At 40.3% G+C, this 21,374-nt stretch overlaps 1 protein-coding gene across 2 annotated transcripts in view; it reads left to right on the top strand.

The window, feature by feature from the left end:
• kif6 (kinesin family member 6) overlaps positions 1–21,374 on the top strand; it is a 304,965-nt gene that overhangs the window by 164,492 nt on the left and 119,099 nt on the right. For both annotated transcript variants that reach the window (XM_026229369.1, XM_026229368.1), the window contains exons 13-14: positions 8,258–8,446; positions 20,149–20,251. In XM_026229369.1, the coding sequence (XP_026085154.1) occupies positions 8,258–8,446; positions 20,149–20,251 (292 nt within the window). The remainder of the gene's footprint in view (positions 1–8,257; positions 8,447–20,148; positions 20,252–21,374) is intronic.

Here is a 21,374-nt window from a genome sequence, read left to right as displayed (position 1 = left end):
AGGCTCTCTGCCTCAACAGAAGTATCTAGAGCAGCTAGATACTTCGGTCTAGCTGCTTCAATTACACCAAAATGGTCAGTCTCGAGAGCCTGATTCCCTTAGTTGACAAAAATGTCCCGGTAGGTCCTGCACACTGTAGAGTGATGCTATAGAATCCAGATGGAGGGTGGAGGGTGGCGTCCTATTTTTTTTTTTTTTGCGTCATTTGAACCATTGAATTAGGCGACTGAAGGTGTCTCATCCGTAATTCAAGGGGATTCGCATACACAACCACATCGACAGTTGGTTGACATTAGCTCAGTAGAGTGGATGGCAGTTTCAAGTTCCAATGTAAAAGTGTCCACCAGTGTATATACAGTTCAAAGAAAGTGATAATCAAAAAGGTGTAAAAATACAGGAATGGGAAGTTCATAAAACAACTCCAGAATTCAGGATGGACCAGGAGTGGAGCGGTCGAAAAAGGCCTCTTTGAAGGCGTTGAAGGCCTCTGTGGTGGCAGGAGTCCAAGAGAGTGATTTTGGTTTGTTTCGGAGGAGACTAGTGAGAGGGCTGGTGATGGTACTGTAGTTCTGGATGAACCGTCTATAGAAATTGGCAAAGCCAAGGAATCGTTGGAGTTCTTTGATGATGGCAGGAGTGGACCAATTTCGAACGGCGTTCACCTTCCCCTCGTCCATCCGGATGCCACTGCTGCTGATGTTGTACCCAAGGAACTGCACTGAGGGCTGATGAGCATTTCTCGGCCTTGAGGTAGAGCTGAAAGGCCCTCAGGCTTGCAGTCCCTCCGCAACGTGGCGTCAATATTCCTATAAGCTCCAGGAGTATATGAGGATGTCATCAATGTAGATGAGGACGAACTTATGGAGGAACTCCCTGGGCACCTCATGAATAAAATCCTGGAAGACGGGGGTCTTTGCGTTAACAAGTCCATACAGCATCACACAATACTCGTAGTGGCCAGTAGGGGTTATGAAGGCGGTTTTCCACTCGTCCCCCTCTCGTATCCGGATGAGGTTGTAGGCGTTGCGGAGAAGACAGTGGCACCACGAGATTTTCCAAGGCAGCTGGGATGAGGGGAAGTGGGTATCTGAATTTGATGGTTATGTTGTTGAGAGCCTGATAATCGATACAGGGTCTTAAGCCTCCGTCTTTCTTTTCTACAAAGAAGAAGCTCGAAGCAACAGGGGAGGTAGATGGACGAATGTAACCCTGGGCCAGCGCCTCCTTGATGTATTCCTCCATGGCCTTCTCCTCCGGAATGAAAAAGGGGGTAGATCCTTCCTTTAGGCACTGTTTCACCCGGCAGCAGATCGATAGCACAGTCCCACGGCCAGTGTGGAGGCAGCTTGGAAGCCTGTTTGGGGCAGAAGATGTAGCAGGTTGGTATGGAAATGGATTGGTTTTCAACTGGGCTCTCTATTGAGGTAGAATAAACTGGAAGAGGTGCAGGGGAAGGTTTGGCTGGGACAGGACAACCAGAGAAGCAGCTCTTGAAAAAGGAGTTGCCCCACTTCAGGACTTCGCCCTTTTTCCAGGAGATGACAGGATTGTGCTGCTCCAACCATGGGCACCCTAGAATGAAGGCAGCTGTGGATTCCTCCAGAACCAGCAGATGGATCTCCTCATGGGGGAGTAGTCTGGTTTGGAGGGAAATGGGACCCACACTATGACGCACACATCTTCTACTCAACAGCCTGACGGTAATTGTGTGGATTTGTTTGGCTGACTCCTTTGCCGTGGTAGCGAATTTTACGGCAGAGGGCGCCAGAGATGAAGTTGACCGCTGACCAAGAATCGAGGAGGGTGGAAACTGGAAGAGAGATGTCAGCAGCAGTAAGTGTCACAACAGTGGTGAGTGGTTTTATGGGTGAAGACATCAGAGGAGGGAGGTGTACCACACACACACACGAAGGAGACTTGGATCTTCAGGGATTCGCTGGAGAGAGGAGAGTAGAGGTAGAGTTAGTCCTTAGAGTTAGCATACAGGTAAGACCTTGTCGCGAATGAGACCAGACGATGACTGAGTGCGTGTGTGTGGTATTTATAGTGCTGATGTGATTGGATAATGATGAGGGTCAGGTGGAAGTGATTAGTATTCCGGTGAGGACGTGCATTGTGAGTGAGTGGAGGTGGAACCTGGCGTGTATGTAATATATATATATATATATATATATATATATATATATATATATATATATATATATATATACTGTATATATTAGGGCCGGGACTTTAACGCGTTAATTGAGATTAATTAATTACACAAAAAATAACGTGTTAACTCAGATTAATTAATTACAGAAAAAAAATTCCCGCATTTTTTATAACGTATTTTTGCACCGCGGAACGTTTCTCACTGGATGAGTTTCGGCGGGACCGATTATACCGGAGCACCTACTAGAGTTCGCTTCGCATTTCACCGCTGCACATGATCGAACCTCAAGTATCACCTCAAAGCAAAACATATAGCAGCTAGCGTGGACTTTACACTTTATGTTGAACTATGTATTATTTTGTTGGTGCAACAGTTTATGTTGAACTCTTTATTGTTTTGGCCAAGGTTATTGAGAGTTGGACTTAGTATGTTATGGCCTCTGAAGCAACAGAGAGATGTTTTCTAATAGTCAGTGTTTCCAATGTTCTGAATGTAATTGACAGTATTGTGTTTTAATAAAAAAAAAAAAAAACACTTTACAGAAGGTTCCAACACCTATAAGCTTCCTGAATTTCTGAAATGTACTATTTCTAAATTGTTTCTAAATATGCTATTGCTACACTTAATGGCAAAAATTGCACTGGTCTGCTAGACTTGGTTGAACAAAAATAAACAATATTTTGTTGCTTAAGCTTATGTATTCAGTCATTATTCAATGGTATACTATAAATCCATGTGAAAAAAAATACTGTTATTAGGTCAAATATTTATATGCGATTAAAATGCGATTAATTTCGATTAATTAATTACAAAGCCTCTAATTAATTAGATTAATTTTTTTTAATCGAGTCCCGGCCCTAATATATATATATATATATATATATATATATATATATATATATATATATATATATATATATATATAGATAGATAGCTCGTTTTAACTTTCCACATGCCACTTTCCAAGCATGTGCTTTGAACAACCATTTTCTCACTTGTTTTTGCACAACAGTGCCCTTGGAATACAGGATATGAGCTTAGGTTAATTTATCCACAAGGAAAAGGTGAGTGAAAACAGTATCATGATCTCACGTGACGAAGCAGGTTTTGCTTATAACAACTTCAAACTTAAAATGTATAAGGCATTGCACAGATGGAAATTTTTTTTTATTTTGAACCATGTGATTAGCCTAATTCACTCTCAGAGCACAGTACAAACATGTTATAACACTTTTGACAAACATTGTCAAATTTTTCTTCTTTTTTATGCACAAAAGAGGTAATTAATAATGAATTATAGAAAATATGTTAAAATGGATGCATGACTGATGTATCAGTTTCATTTTAGATTTTTCCTTCTATAGAAAATATTAATTAACTTTTTGACAAGATTATAAAATATTGTATTATTATTTGTCATTATCGGGAAATCGAGGTATTGGAGGATCATTGCACAGGAGAAACACTGGAGCCACTTGGAGGATATTGGACGAAGGTAAGAAGGTAAGCACAAGAGATAAGGTTTAGATTAGTCAATGCTAGTAACTTTGATAGAGGAATTGGTTATTGGATCGTAAACAGGTGCTGGTGATTAATATCCAGGTAAGGGAGTGCGCTGTAATGAGCCTGACCGGCTTGTGACAGTATCCCCTCCTCCAGGGCCTGTTGCTGAGCGCCAACTACCCCGACGACGTGGTGGTCTTCCTCTGCCTCGGGGAGTAGGACGATGTGGGTGAAAGTTATGGAATTCTTCTAGGAGTATAGGGTCAAGGATGTCGTCTCTAGGGACCCAGGAGTGTTCTTCGGGGCCATAACCCTCCCATTCGATGAGGTATTGCAACCTGCCACCACGATGCTGGGAATCTAGGATCTCCATAACTGGGCTGGTAACCAAACATGCACTGGAATGGTGTAAGACCCATGGATGGTTGACGGATTGAATCTTGGGCGTACTCGGCCAAGCCCAGGAACTGGTTACAGGAGTCCTGGTGTCCATGGCAGAAGGTCCGGAGGATGCGACCTACTTCCTTTATCTTCCGTTCAGTTTGACCACTGGATTGTGGATGGTATCCTGAGGAGAGCCTTACAGTCACACCTAGGAGTGAGAAAAAGGACTTCCGAAACACGGACACGGTCCGAAACTATGTCCTCTGGGAGTCCAAGTTGGCGGAAGACCCAATTGAATAGGAGCTCTGCTGTTTCTAGGGCAGTGGGAAGATCCTGTATGGGAATGAGCCGGCAGAATTTAGAGAATCTATCAACAATGACCAGAATACAGGTATTACCATCCAAGGAAAGTAGGTCCGTAATAAAATCCGGTCCTAGGTGTGACCAGGGATGGTTTGGGATGGGTAGTGGGTGAACCTTACAAACGGCGAAGATGTCAGGGACTTTTGGACAAATCTCCTTACGTCTCCTGCCATATTGGCCCACCAGAAGCTATCCTTCAGCAGCAAGAAAGTTGTGTCAGCCCCTGGGTGGTCAGTACCTAGGGAGGAATGAGTGGCATGAATATTACAAATGACCTGCTTCTTGCTTCAGAAGAATTCATCTCATTTATCATCAGTAAAATATCAAGTGCCACAAGAATCCGACTGATGTACTGTTAATTCCTCTACAGTAAGAAATCTGGGTGTTATATTAGACAGCAATTTGTCTTATACAAAACTATGTCTTGTATTAATTTTTCTAAAAATCCTGTCAAGCGTGCACAAACTGACAGTCACCACTTATAAGCTACTACTAAATATTGTAGAGACATAATTTTCAGTAAAGTTGCTTTGTAATGATTTGTATTGTAAAAAGTGCTACCCAATAAACTTGAATTGAATTGAATTGAATAAGCGGGATACGCTGTATCCGTGGGACATACCTGAGTATGGGGGGGACAGCCTGGTGTAGCAGGAGGGGGGACTTCAGATGCGACTGGCGGAGAGGTCTACTGAATCAGACTGGCTATGAGTTGGGTCAGGATTATGGTCTGTGGCTCGTCTGTACTTTCCTCAGATGCGTGAATTCGGGAGAGGGCATCAGCTTTTACCTTGCGAGGGCTGGGTCTTTAAGAGATAGTAAAGTGGAATCTGGTGAAGAATAAGGCCTATCGAGCTTGGCGAGGGTTTGTAATTTCTTGTGATCAGTAAAAACTGTGAAGGGATGAGCAGCTCCCTCGAGCCAGTGTTGCCATTCCTCCAAAGCTAGTTTGATTGCTAGTAGCTCCCGGTTTCCAATATTGCAATTTTTCTCCACTGGGCTGAGCTTCTGGGAGAAGAAGGTGCATGGATGGAGCTGGGGAGGAGTCCCCTGCTGCTGAGAAAGCACTGCTCCAACTCCAGTGATTGAGCCGTCCACCTTACCTCCAAAGGGAGGTCTGGGTCAGGGTGAAGACAGGGGGCCTTGGTGAAGGCTTGTTTGAGGGTAGTAAAGGCTTCAGTGGCAGCTGGGGTCCAAGACAGAGACTTTGATTTGTACCAAAGAGGGTCAGTGATGGGGCTGGTGATTGAGCTGTAATTCATGATAAATGGATGGTAGAAACTGGCAAAACCTAAGAAGTGTTGAAGTTATTTTATGGTTGATGGGAGTGGCCAGGAAGTGATGGCTTCGATCTTGCCCTCGTCGATGTGGATACCTGAACTATCGATGACATACCCCAGGAAGTGAACCGAAGGCTGATGGAAGGTGCATTTCTCGGCCTTGAGGAAGAGATGGAATTCCTGTAACCGGATTAGGACTGTTTTGACATGTTGGCGGTGTGCGGCCAGGCCTGGGAGTAGATGAGGATGTAATTGATGTAAACTATGACGAAGTGGTTGAGGTACGACAGGATCACTTCATGCATAAAGTCCTGGAAGACTGAGGGGGCGTTGACTAGGCCAACGTCATCACCCTGTACTCACCCTGTCTGACTACCGGGCTGGAGTTCATGAAGTTAGCCGGAGAAGAAGATGCCGGATGTTGTGGTGGATGAGCCCTGGCCGAAGGAGCTGAGGAAACAGCGAAAGGTTTTAGTAAACACCGCAGCAAATCCATCAGTTCCTGGAATGGGTCAGGTTTGCTTATCCTCAGCCTTTCGTTCCGATCTTCTGTAACAAATGGACTGGCGACAGAGGGTTAGTGGAAAACTGGATTTTATTAAAAGAGACAGAGGGAGAGATGCAGGTGGATGGAGGATGAGAGAGCTTGAAACCAGAAGGTATTCTTGCTGGATGGAGTGACCCAGAGTTGCTGGGAGTGAGCAAATGGAGGTATCGGAGCATCGTTGCACTGGAGCCACTTGGAGGAGATTGGAGATCACTGGAGAGAAGGTAAGCACAAGAGATAAGTTTTAGAGGCGTCAATGCTAGTAACTTTGACAAAGGATTGTTCCGCTGAGAAGTCATGAGATCAGACGGTGAGAGTGACTGAGGTGAGTGTTATTATAGTGCTGGGGAATGGGTGATTGGATCGAAAGCAGGTGCTGGTGATTAATATTCAGGTGAGGGAATGGGCTGTGATGAGCCTGACGGACTTGTGACATAAGTCCCCTGTTTCCATCAGTTCTCTGTCTGGTATTGTTTTGGTGATGTTGGTCTGTGTTGTGGATTTAAGTTTGGATTCCTCCTGGACTTTGCATTAAATACTCTATTGAAATTTACTCTTTCGTCATGCGCTTGATTAGACAGCCAACTTGTTTCATTATTATTATTATTATTAACCTTATTTATTATTTTTATTAATTTATAATTTTTTATTGAGTGGGTGAGTGAGTGTGTGATTGATTGATGGACTGATTGATTAATTTTGTTTTCTCAAAATTAGGCAGGTAATTATCCGACATTCATCTTCAAAACTTCTTAACTTTTCCCACCAGTTAATCTCTTCCATTTGCACCACTGAGCACAAGCAAGAAAGCATAAAAAAATAAACCCTTAAATATGCTATTGTCATCTAAAAATGCAGGATGAGGTGGATGCTCAATTTGAGGTGTTACTCAATTTATTGTACCCAACGTGCACCATTGGGGCACATCATTTTGTAATGATGACATTATGGTTGTGTAAACCAAAGTAAAAATCTTTTCAGGGTGTTTTTGCGATGAGCACGAGTGAGAAAAATTTCATGCAAAAGATAAGCAATTGTCAATCAAAACAAAAATCATGTTTGTCACCTTGTCATAACCACAACAATATTGTCGAATGAACCAAAGAACAACTTCTGAGCTCCAAAGGCTTTGTTTCGCAGAATGCAAAAACTGTTGTGTGTTCACTATTGATGCCGTGTGACGGGTTGGGGTGGGTCATTAAAAAATATATATATAAAAATCCATGTATGTTGCGTGCAATTCCCTATAGTCTATATTTAATATTTGGAATATCTATTTTCATATTTTATTAGGTTCTTTGATAAGGTTACAATACGATGGCCTATGTAGCAATGTAGCTTGCATGATGTCCCTTATGTGCAGGCCGTCTCATAACCCATGGAACCCGCGTGTCAGGTTGGGGTGGGTAAAGAAATTTTACTTTATTTGCAGGGTGGGCTGGGGCAAGCAAAATAATTTCATAAAAGCGGGACCTGCGAGTTGGAAAAAAATCCAACACACACATCACTAGTGTTCACAGTAATTTACCCATTACAGCGTGGGAAAATGTATGGCTTAACCTAACATGAGAGGCTCAAAATGTACAATCAAAATGTGGAGTGTGGCAGAACCTTGAGATATACTGGAATCTCTACAGTTTACATGAATGTAAATGTACTTAATGTATACTGAGATAACCATACATTCAAAGTTTGTATAAGCTGTAAATGAGTAGTTCACCAAAATATGAACATTTAAGTCATTATTTATTTAACTTAATGTCATTCCAAGCCTGTATGATTCTTTTTTAAGTCATACCTTTGTAATAAACAGATTTTAAAAAGTCCAAATGATTTGAAAATAAATCTGGTTCTCAAGTTCAACTCATTAGTAATTGAATCACAATTAACAGCCCATTGGAGAAGAATAACAATTTTAAAAAATGACTCTTTTGCATTTGTTTCTTTTTGTATCACACAGACCTCTAAAATGAAACAATGTTCTTTGTTATAAAATGATTATTATCCTTAATTTACATTTCTCAGGTGTATTAGTGAACTTGCTTAAGAAAGAAAAGAAGAAATTTCAAGATGTCACTTCCCAACTGCCCCTGTTGTACCCATCAACCAACCAATCATCCATGTCAGCCACAACTAAACAGATGGAAGAGAGTGCAAAATACAACCCCTCTAATATTTACACTCATGCTGAGCAGTTGATGACCAGAAAAAGAGGTGAGTAAATCTCAACCCTAAATTCTATATCATTCATTGACCAGGTTTTGATCAATATTGTGAATGCTTTTAATTTTAATTAACCACTCAAAAAATAAAAAGAAATAGCAGGATAATGTCCAAACCAGATGCAGACATGGGAACAAAATTAATTAACAGAACTGGGAACACAAAAGGATGAGGCAGGCAAACAGTCCAGACAATAGGCCAGTGAACGTCACAGAGGAAACAAGCTGGCAGAGGAAGGAGAAACTCCAGATTCTGTGGCAAATGAGACTAGGTAGAAGCCCAAGGAACCACAGGCTTGGCACTGTTTTAGTAACTCTTGAAGCACCAGAATGTCTGTTAGGCCAGAAGAAGCTGCGGCCAGGGAGCTAGGACTCAGGAAACGGCAGGAACCAAAATGTCAAACATACACAAATACAACAAGGAAGACAAGATATAACAGAACAAAAGTAAAGACTCTAAAAACTAAATATTAGACTAAAAACTAAATATTAGAAACAATTAACTGGAATAGAACAAAAGGAAAAAACTAAAACAAAACTAGACTGGATGAAATACACTGGGAAAAATATTTATTTGATCCCCTGCTGATTTTGTAAGTTTGCCCACTAAACAAAGAAAATAAGGATCTGTCATTTTTATGGTAGGTTTATTTTAACAGATAGACACAGAAAATCAAACAAAAAGTATAAAAAAAAAAACACATTATATAATTTATTTGCATTTCAGTGACTGAAATAAGTATTTGACCCCCTACTAACCAGCAAGAATTCTGGCTACCATAGATTGGATGTATAAGACACCTGTCCACGCAATCTGTGTTTTCCATTCCAACCTCTCCCACAACAATGGGAAGACCAAAGAGGTGTCAAGATTGTAGATCTGCACAAAGCTTGAATGGGCTCCAAGACCATCAGTAAGCTTGGTGAGAAGGAGACAGCTTTTGGTGAGATTATTCGTGAATGGAAGAAAAACAAAACAGCCATCAATTGGCCATGGTCTGGAGCTCCGTGCAAGATCTTGCCTCATAGGGTAAGGATGATCATGAGAAAGGTAAGGGATAAGGCCCGGGCTACATGGGAGGAGCTTGTTAATGATCTTAAGGCAGATGAGACCACAAGCAAAACTTTGGTAACACACTGAGCCACAATGGACTGAAATCCTGCAGTGCCTACAAGATCCCCCTGCTCAAGAAGGCAATTGTACATTTACTAGTTTACCAAAGAACATCAAAATAATTCAGATAAGGCTTGGGAGAAAGTGCTATGGTCAGGCGAGACCAAAATTGGACCCTTTGGCATTAAGTCAACTCACTGTGTTTGGAGGGAGAAAAATGCTGACCATGACCTCAAGAACACCATCCCTATAGTCAAGTATTGAGGTAGAAACATTAGGCATTAGGCTGGGTCTTCCAGCATGACAATGACCCGAAACATACTGCCAAGGCAACAAAGGAATGGCTCAAGAAGAAGCACATTAAGGTCATGGAGTGGCCTAGACAGTCTCCAGAACTCAATCCTATAGAAAATCTGTGGAGGGAGCTGGAATTTTGAGTTGCCCAATGACAGCCAAGAAACCTTAAGGAGTTAGAGAGGATCTGTAAAAAGGATCTGTTAAGATCTTTACACTTCTTAGATGGTGCTGCCGTGTTTCATGCAATGGCCATGAGAGGGCAGCTCTGAGTCGATGAAACAGAAAACACTGAGGGAAACACACTAGGGTTTGCAACAGAATGAGGACCAAAGCGCACAGTCCACCTTTACCCAGTATCCTGTTAGCCAACGTCCAATCACTTAAGAACAAGATGGATGATCTCAGAGCCAGGATAAGATTCCATCGGGACATAAGGGAGTGCAACATAATCTGTTTAACAGAAACATGGCTGACCCCCTCCGTACTGGACGAAGCTGTAACACCATCTGATGGCTCCTCTGTTATCTGGATGGACAGGACTGTGGAGGCCGGCAAAACCAGAGGTGGTGGGGGCTGTTTCATGGTCAACAATAAATGGTGTTACCCCAGGAACATCACCATTCTGTTGCATTCCTGTTTGCCTCATCTGGAGCATCTAACAATCATTTGTCGAATGTTCTATTTGCCTCGAGTTTACAGCAGTCATAGCCACGGCTGTTTACATTCCACCTCAAGTGGACACGAAGATGGCCCTGTCTAAGCTCAATGATGTGCTAAGTGTCTGATTAAACAAACCACCCGGACGCTCCCATCATTGTGAGTGGGGACTTTAATAAAGCCAGTCTTAGACATGTAATGCCACTGAACTTGTACCAGCACATTTCCTGCCCAAGCAGAGGGAGAGGGAGAATACATTGGACCACTGCTATTCTCAGTTCAGGTATGGGTATAAAGCCAGCTCGCTGGTATTAGAAAATCTGACCATACCGCCATCTTCCTTTTACCGGAATGCAAACAAAAGCTCGTGCAGGCAGCTCCAGAGAGGCGGGTGCTGAAATGCTGGTCCGCCCAATCAGAAGCTGTGCTACAGGATGCTCTCAATGACGTGGACTGGGACATGTTTAGGTCTAGTTCCCACTGACATCAGTGAGTTTGCGGATATAGCAAACAGCTTTGTCAGCACACTGGTTGAGGAGTCAACACGAACCATAACAATAAAAACTTTTTCTAACCTGAAACCATGGGGCGATAAATCAATCCAGGCAGCAGTTTATGCGCGCATGGCCGCGTATAATGCGGTGCTCGTGTCGGGAGATATGAGCAGATACAAAACGGCCTGTTACTCCTTTCCGGCGTGCTGTGAGAACCACTAAACAACAGTACTTAGAACGACTGGAGTCTCATTTCCAACTGAATGACTCCAGGCGCATGTGGCAGGAGAACTATCAGTTCTTTTAAAAGTAAACCCTCCATTGCCGTGAGTGCTGACTCTTCACTAGCCAACGAGGTGAACATCTTTTATGCATGTTTTTGAGCAAACCACTCTGGTGATATCAACAGCCTGCTGATGTGCACAGAGGAAAACAACAGCGTTTCTAAGCCTTAACAGGCGTGTAATCATAGATCACATCAGGTCATCAGTAATGTATCTGCTTGTTTTACATTCTTTAGCTCCCAGGTGATTTTGTGAGCAAATTAAGAAGAGAAATAAACTCTTTTGTAAACCACTTGGATGAAAAGCTTCAATGCTTCATCTCGCCATACTGAAAAGCAAACTCTAACAATATCAGTGATACTAGATAGGAGCAAGCACAAAAAACACTCAAAATTAACCAGCAAAAACAAGAGGGAAAATGAGCACAATATAAGGGAGCAGAGGACACAAGGATCAGGTGAACACAATCAGACAAACAAGGACTAAACAATGGGGCATGGCAACTGTAAACGAGGAAGCAGGTCAAGGGGAGCACATGGCCAATACAAACATAGACACAACTGTGTGGTCAGGTACAAGACAAACAAAGAAACGTTAAACAAAGACAAGCCTGACAAGGCTGTCAGGGCTGGACCCTGACAGATAATGCATCTATTAAAGGGATAATTCACACAAAAATTAAAAATTACCCCATTATTTACTCAAATGATGATACTCTCAAGCCAGCCTATGTGTAGATGACATTCTTTCAGATGAATCCAGTCAGATTTATATATATATAAAATGTCCTGGCTCTTACAGGCTTTATAAAGACATTGAGTTGGTCTTAATTTTCTACAGTCAAAAAGAAGTCCAATAAAGCACATCCATCCATTGTACAAAAATGCCCCACATGGTTCCTTGGGATGAATAAAGGCCTCCTGTAGTAGGGCGACCAAACATGCCATTTTCCCAGTACACATCCTGGCCAGGATTTATATATTTTTTTTATTAAATGTCCAGGTTTTGGATTTCCTGTTTTCATACTGAATGAAGGTAATGATCGTTTGACCAATAAAATGCAGACATTTTATGTAATCGACCAATCGTGGTGCGTGTGAAGGTGGGATCTACAGAGAACGGGCAAAGTGCTGAAAATAGATGTACAAACAAAGCCAAAATGTGGATATTTTAGGCAATATAGAAATCCTGGCCAGGACATGTCCTGGGAAAATGGCACGTTTGGTCACCCTATGTTGTAGCAAATCGATGCGTTTTTGTAAAAGAAAAATTCATATTTAAAGTCCCCCTGTAGTCAAAAATATTATCCTTTAAAACTCATCTTTGATGATCAAAACTTAAATGTTTTTTCTTGTGAAAACAATTTTCTCATACCTTAAAATAATTCAACTCTATACTCTTGCCTCAATTACTATACGTGGATCTATGAATATGCAAATTAGCCCCGCCTTTACTTAGTCACACACCAGCCAGCCATGAGCCAGCTCCTCCTGATCCACTAACTGAACTGTAGTAACATAGGCAATGGCAAGTTGAAATATTGGTCTGTTTAATTGATTGATTGATTGATTAATTAATTATTACATTATTATTATTATTATATTATTTTGTTAAAATAATAAAAAAATGGTCACACAATAAATATTCAGTTTTTCCCCTTTTGCTGATGTATCCTGCAGTATATAGGCCATAGGCCAAGCCATAGGTCTGACGCAGAAGTATAAATCAGCCTTTACTCTGAGCTACTTTTACACTGGTTATTATTCTAAAAGCACTATTGCTAAAAGCACATGACATCTCGAAAACGGGGGAAATATTAACAATTAACAATCTGCTTTGAAGCACAGTTAATGATATGCTAAGGATAGGATCCCTTGACGCGATTGGTTATTGGTTATTGAAATCTGAAACTGCGTTTCTTTGATTGCCTTTGGGAAACTACAGAGAAAATACTCAGCAGTGGTGTTGATAAAAAGGTTGGCACATGGTTTGTCTAAAAGCGTATTAAAAGTACCACACTGACAAATAAACAACATAGAAAACTTGATTTTCACCACAAGGGACTAAGGTCCGTAAGGTCCGGTGAGAATGTGCTAGTCTCTAAAGATCCAATGTATGTTTATAGGAGCAAAGGAAGCAAAGTTTCCTTACTTTAGCAAAGGAAAACTAGTCTCCTCTTGGCATATATCGAAATCCTACAACATTTTTCTTTACAAATCTTCGGATGTATCTCTATCAGCTCCCAAGCTCGTGAATCAGTATATGGTGTACACAAATTCGATCACTGATAAGTTCCATGGCTCTCTGCACATTAGGACAGTGATTACTCAATTTCCAGTGACGACTATGTACAATGTGAACAGACAACATTGTAGAACCATTGAACAACAGACAGGATCGGTTTCTTTTTTATATTATTTTTATTCTCTTTAAATGCGTCATTCTGTTACATGTTCTTTCAATGTTTCAGCCGAATATGAATTATAAATGTTACCTAGATGTGTTCAATACCTGTCTACCAATATGTATTCATGCTGAAATATGGTAATAACGGTTTGTCTTTTCAAATATTCTACCATGTGTCATTACAGTTATTGAGTTGGCTCATGTGGTTTATGTTTCGCACTTAAGAAATGTAATTTCCCATAAGGGACCATAGTGAACACCAATGCTCCCTAGTTTTTGCGGTGTATTGTGTGATTTTTCAGGGAACAAACATTCTAGTACACTGGAAAGATTTGAAATGGCTAACTCCCTTATTAGTGGCCTGAAAATGTAACTAGGGAGCTATCTGTGTGAAAACATACCCTTTGTTTTGTACTTCTAAATTCATGACCAGTGTTTTGTTCTGCTCTCTCCATTGCGCTTCCCCATTTGTAATTTCTCACTGGACCTTACGCTTTGTCATATGTCATCCGCCAGAACTGAATGCATTTGCAACAGTTAGCGAAAGATAGAAATAACTGTTTGCAAAGGTTTATATACAGGTGCTTCTCAATAAATTAGAATGTCGTGAAAAAGTTAATTTATTTCTGTTATTCAACTCAAATTGTGAAACTTGTGTATTAAATAAATTCAATGCACACAGACTGAAGTAGTTTAAGTCTTCAGTTCATTTAATTGTGACGATTTGGCTCACATTTAACAAAAACCCAGCAATCCACTATCTCAACAAATTAGAATATGCTGACATGCCATCAGCTTATCAACTCAAAACACCTGCAAAGGTTTTCTGAACCTTCAAAATGGTCTCTCGGTTTGGTTCACTAGGCTACTCAATCATGGGGAAGACTGCTGATCTGACAGTTGTCCAAAAGACAATAATGACACCCTTCACAAGGAAGTTAAGCCACAAACATCCATTGCCAAATAAGCTGGCTGTTCACAGAGTGCTGTATTCAAGCATGTTAACAGAAAGTTGAGTGGAAGGAAAAAGTTCGGAGAAAAAAAAAGATGTACAACCAACCGAGAGAACTGCAGCTTTATGTGGATTGTCAAGCAAAATCGATTCAGGAATTTGAGTGAACTTCACAAGGATTGGACTGAGGCTGGGGTCAAAGCATCAAGAGCCACAACACACAGACATGTCAAGGAATTTGGATACAGTTGTCGTATTCCTCTTTTTAAGCAACTCCTGAGGCGTCTTACCTGGGCTAAGGAGAAGAAGAACTGGAATGTTGACCAGTGGTCCAAAGTCCTCTTTTCAAATGAGAACAAGTTTTGTATTTAATTTGAGAACCAAGGTCCTAGAGTCCGTAGGAAGGGTGGAGAAGCTCATTTGAATATTAATATATTTTTGAATAATTTGTAACTGATACGGAACTTAATAGGTAGCCAGTGCAGAGACTGTAAAATTGGGGTAATATGATCATATTTTCTTGACCTGGTAAGGACTCTAGCTGCTGCATTTTGGACTACCTGTAGCTTGTTTATTGAAGAAGCAGGACAACCACCTAGAAGTGCATTACAATAGTCCAGTCTAGAGATCATGAATGCATTAAATAGATTTTCTGCATCAGAAACAGACAACATGTTTCGTAGCTTGGCAATGTTTCTAAGATGGAAGAATGCAGTTTTTGTAACATGGGAAATATGATTTTCAAAAGACAAGTTGCTGTCTAATATAACACCCAGATTTTTGACTGTAGAGGAAGTAACAGTACATCCGTCTAGTTGCAGATTGTAATTTACAAGATTCTGTGTAGTGTTTTTTGGTCCAATAATTAATATCTCTCTCTTATCCGAATTTAATTGAAGAAAATTATTGGTCATCCAATCTTTTACATTTTTAACACACTCTGTTAGCTTAGATCATTTAGAGGTTTCATCTGGTCTCATTGAGATATATAGCTGAGTATCATCAGCATAACAGTGGAAGCTAATTCCGTATTTTCTAGTAATATTACCAAGGGGCAACATGTATATTGAAAATAGAAGGGGACCTAGGACGGATTCTTGTGGCACTCCATATTTTACAAATAATAAATGAGATGACTCCCCTTTTAAGTAAGCAAAATGGTAGCGATCGGACAGGTAGGATCTAAACCATCTTAGAGCCTGCCCTTGAATACCTGTATAGTTTTGTAATCAATCTATTAGTATGTCATGATCTATTGTGTCGAACGCAGCACTAACATCAAGTAAAAAAAATAAAAACATTCTCTTCAAATCAGGCATGGACTGGACATCGGGAAAACCGGAACAATTCCAAGTGGCCTGCAGCTGATTTGTCCAGCTATTTTAATATATATATTTTTTATAATTTCATGCCGAATGTACTGAAGCGATTATTTCCTAATCCGTCATTCGATAGTTAAATCTCTAATAAATGATGAATCGTTTAGTCGTAACTGGCAATGCTTCGGCTCACGTGTTCTCCGCACCTCCGCCAAACGTTTTGGATCAGACTCAGAGTAATCAATGTGTGGTTGTGTGTGTGCATATATGAGGTAAAAGAAGAAGTATTATAAGATATTTAAAAAAATATAAGTGTAAAACCAGTACATTTAATGGTAACACTGAATAATTCCAAACAACTACGCAATGTATCCAAAATTACTACACAATTCTGAATTTCATATTAAATGACATTGAATCTAGACTCATGTGCTCCTCCTCAAAGCATACAGCAAGATCTCCTTGAATTAAATTCAACTTCAACTTCATCATGGTCATCTGAATTTGATCCCTTATTTGCATATTAAAATTGGAAGTGTAGAATTTTAGTGTACAACAAAGAGATGACATTCTTGAGAATGGAAAAGGCTAAGGGATCTTCACTGTGGAACTGTATCCCCTGAGGCATAAGTGTGGTCTTTCAAGGCCTTCAGGCATCACTGTACTGAAGGGGCAGCTGCAATGTCTCCATTTATGCGGTCTCCTGATCACCTTGCTCATCATCTGCAAAACACAACACTGAAGTCAGTTAGATGCTCAGGAGAAACTGATAAATTCACCTCCCCCTATTAAAAAAAAAAAAGTAGCAACGTATTTTGTACATGGCACCATGGTGTTCCAGTCCCAATACAGTGGTATTTTATCCAGTACAGCACAGTAATGTTACCTGGATTCAGGAATAGTTCACCCAAAAAAAAAAAATATATATATATATATATATTTTTTTTTTTATGAGCACAACCTTATGAAAATGAACATGATTTTACAATGAATCAAAAGTCATTGGATAATATTGTTAAACCATGTTAACCACAAATAAAAAAATTATTTACACTTAAATTTACTTAAAAATGGTATGGTAATGGTATGGTAATCCATTTGCCAAAAAAAAAATAGTATAATAAAAGCATGGTTAATTTTTGTAAGGGAACAACACGATTTATATTCAGTATTAGGATTTTTCTATAAAGATATTGTAATGGTGTACTAATTTTGACATGTAGACAATTTAGAAAGTATAGTTTTGTTAAATCTCGAGTATTAAAGTCATGGGAGGGATGGATATCAGGTCAAAATAAAGAGCCTGAAAAGAAAAATGGAAGTGAAGGTGCAGTTCAGGAGAGAACTTTTAATTATTAGGTAATAGAGGGAAACAGAAACAGAAGGTGGCAAAAATGAAAAAAGAAACAACAACAAAACACAAGGCCAGTAGAGAACCGAAAGCCATGCAGTCGAGACAGAAACCCTCCAGGGCGGCGCAGAAGACCACCACATCCGTGCAGTCGAGACAGAACCCCACCAGGGTGGCGCAGAAGACCACCACAGCCATGCGGTCGAGACAGAAGCCCACCAGGGCGGCGCAGAAGACCACCACAGCCGTGCGTTCGAGACAGAAGTCCACCAGGGCGGTGCAGAAGACCACCACAGTGGGATCGATGACACAGGAGTCAAGTGACTTGACTTTACTCTGGAGTGTCAATGGTGACTTGACCTGATTCTGGAGTGTCAACGGTGACTTGACCTGACTCTGGAGGGTCAACAGGAACCTGACTCAACTCTGGAGGGTCAACGGGAACCTGACTCGACTCTGGAGGGTTACCTGTGGCTGTCATCTTGTGCAGAGGCGCTGGACCAGAGGCCATCTTGTGCCATGGCTCAGGGCCGGCGGCCACCTTGTGCTGTGGCGCTGGGCTTGCGGCCATCTTGCACATTGGCGCTGGGCTGGCGGCCATCTTGCACCATGGCGCTGGGTTGGCGACCACCTTGTGCTGTGGCGCTGAGCTGGCGGCCATATTGTGTAATGGTGCTGGGCTGGTGGTCCTCCTGTCTGTAGACCCCGGTCTAGAGTCGGCCATCCCACCGGGAGAGACAGGTGTGGCTGGGGTATCCCACTGAGACCGATGTTGTAGGTACAGAATGAACCCCCAAAAATCAAAGGCTTCCAGCTTATCCATTTCCCATTCTGGAACAGGGTAATCCAGACCAGTGTTGAAAAGGTCTTCCAAGGCCGCATTCATTATATCCCATTCCTACCGCCAGGGTCCAGAATACTTGTGCCACACCACCCACCTCATTCCCCTCTTGATGGAGGGTGGTTAATTTGAAGAATCTCACCCTCTGCTCCTCAACACAGGATGGGGAACGAATATGAAATCCCACACCACTGGATATAGACATGATGGAGTCCTTCTGTATGTGAGTGTGAGTTTATTGGGTAATCCAAAATCAGAATGAAACAAGCAGGGGGTCAAAACCATAAATTATTCCAAAAAAACAAAACAAACAAACAGGAACAGAAACTCGAAATACAAGGAACGCGAGGTAACCAGGTGACGGAAAGTAAGGACTCCATGACACTGCAGAAAACAGACCGGTTTGAATAGGCAGGATAATGACTATGAAAGTGAAGACACCTGAGTGCAATTAACATGTGTGCAATTACCGTGATGAAGGGATAAGGCTTTGTGGGAAATTAAGTGCCTGAGGTGAGGTTCCTATGGGGAAGTGAGACCACTAGTGGACACCCAGGGAAACACGGACCAGACACCGTGACATGGACATGTTTCAGAATTTGTTTGTACTGTACGAGTGTGAGATTTCCCGGTCTGATTTTATATCGGAGTCGGCCCCTCATGGAAATTAATGGCACAGACATGCGGTTTAATTACTACACATAGGCCTACTGAAGCTAGCAGTGTACATGAACACATACACATAATCTCTAGAAATGCTCAGAGTCACTTCATGAGCATTTTACTTATTTTGAGAAAACTATCATCATATACAAAAAGACAGCAATGTTTCAAAAGACACCAGTGTTTCAGGAGTTTAGTACACAGAATAGGACACATGCTCATTAGATAATCATATCTGAGTTGATGTATATACTTTTATTTATTATTATTTTTTAATTAACATTTTTTCCCCAAACCGTTGTTAGATGCAGTGTTTCCTGTAGTTAGGCAAAGATTTGGTTTCAAAAACAGTATCAGTAAACAATTTCTTATGATTTTAAATCTGCATTAAACTAAAGATCAAAATCAAAGGAAAAGGCAGTACTAAAGTCTGATTGTGTGGTGGATGTGTTCATATTTGATCATCTTAATTCAGGTGAAGGATTTTGAAAGTCTTGACAGTGCTGAGCACTACTGTAAATAGTTAACCCTGCATGGTGTAAATGTTTGAAAATGATTAACAGTTAACAATTAATTAATTTATGTTAATGAATTAACATTCATTAGAAATTTGCAAAGTAATAAAAAAGTAATCAGCTACATTAATAAAGTAATTAAATAAATTACACTGCTATTACATTTTAAATAAGGTAACTTGTAATGATATGTAATCGATATGCCCATGACTACATCGAACTTCAGCTGAGATCATTCAAATGTCATGCATTTGCTTTGTCCACTAGGGCACCTGTCAAACAATTAGTGTTTTTTTTTTGTTGTTTTTTTTTTTTTTCAGGTACTCATTGTGGAACTTCTTCTTATATTGACTTATTTATTTTTTTTGGCTTGATTTTATTGGTTTTGGGTTGTAGGTAAAAAGGATAAAACAATGATGTTTTTATTATTATGTGGACAAAGCTCTTTTGTAACCATCTTTATTGTCTCACATAGGCCTACTCTATGTGTGTTATAGAGTAAAGTGAAGCAATAAAGATATATTTTTTTTAAATTAAAGAACAATATTAAAAGTACTTGTGAAACATCAGTTAGAATGTATTGTTTCTTTGACAATTAACAAAGTATATTGTATAGTAGGCTGCTTATTACATACTGCAATTGCATACTGTATGTATTAAAGAAAAAACTGATTACTTTTTAATACATTTTTTGTAAGTTTCAGTCCTAGAGTTTGTAACATGATCTTATTAGATATCAAGCTTGAATTATCTTAGTAGAGCACATTCTCTTAACTATTACTATGCATTTTTCTCTTTTAGTACTGGAATTATCTGTGAGTCAGCAGGAGGCATTTGAAGTCTTTCTGAGAGACCATGAAGACCGTTTATCAATTGAAAATAACAGAGCTGTGTTGCAACAAAGGTCAGTGTGTGCTACAGAGTTACATTATTATTTAAGATCTCTTTAACATCTCAAATATTTATCCTAGACAGGAATGAGGTTACTTTAATAACAAATGGAGACTTTTGCTTGAGTCTCCTGCTTTTCAAACTTCTCTCCTTAGACAAATAATCTAACACTTTTACAATCGTCATCTTTAATGTTTTAGAAGAGATCTCATCATTACCACAATCATTGTGTGATTTTCTTCTTAAAACATGCAAACATGAAAGGAAAGGAAAGGAAAGGCCATGTATGGTGTCTCATACTTGAAATTGTGCTCTGGATTTAACCCATCCACATGCACACACAGCAGTGAGTAGTGAACACACATGGACAAGCGCGCACACACACAAACACACACACACACACGTTTGTTTTTTTGAAAAGTGGGGACATCCTATAGGTATAATGGTTTTTATACTGTAGAAACTGTATATTCTATTGCCCTTCACCAACCCTAACCCTTAACCCAACCCTCACAGGAAACTTTCTCAAAAAAAAACTAATTCTGTATGATTATATGTCACAAAAACAAGAGCACTCTCTCTCTCTCTCTCTCTCTCTCTCTCTCTCTCTCTCTCTCTCTCTCTCTCTCTCTCTCTCTCTCTCTCACTCACACACACACACACACACACACAGCAGGTAATGCTTCGGCACCCACAGCAGTTGGGGGCTCAGTGCCTTGCTCATTGGTCTCAACTCAGTCGTGGTATTAATTATGAGTTATAATAAAGTGAGTTATATATAAAGTGCTCCCTGTTAGCAACCGGACATTTCATGTTTTACTCTAATTAAAACTTGCAATGTCCAGTCTGCCCTAAATTTCTGGTTTGATAAAAGACCTGCTCTGAAGACATCTAGAGGCCAATATTCAGTTATAATCATAGCGCCCCCTGTTTGCAACAAGATGATCATTGTTTTACAGGTGCATCTAAATAAATGAGAATGTCACAGAAAAGTTCATTTATTTCATTAATTCAACTCAAATTGTGAAATTCATGTATTAAATAAATTCAGTGCACACAGACTGAAGTAGTTTAGAGAAGGGTCTGGCTGCAGACTTGCACTTGCACTCTCAGACTTAAAATCTCAGACACTTGCA

Source organism: Carassius auratus, chromosome 42 (genome assembly GCF_003368295.1).
Source record: "Carassius auratus strain Wakin chromosome 42, ASM336829v1, whole genome shotgun sequence".
Taxonomy (NCBI): domain Eukaryota; kingdom Metazoa; phylum Chordata; class Actinopteri; order Cypriniformes; family Cyprinidae; genus Carassius; species Carassius auratus.
This window is presented reverse-complemented; position numbering and strand designations above follow the sequence as displayed.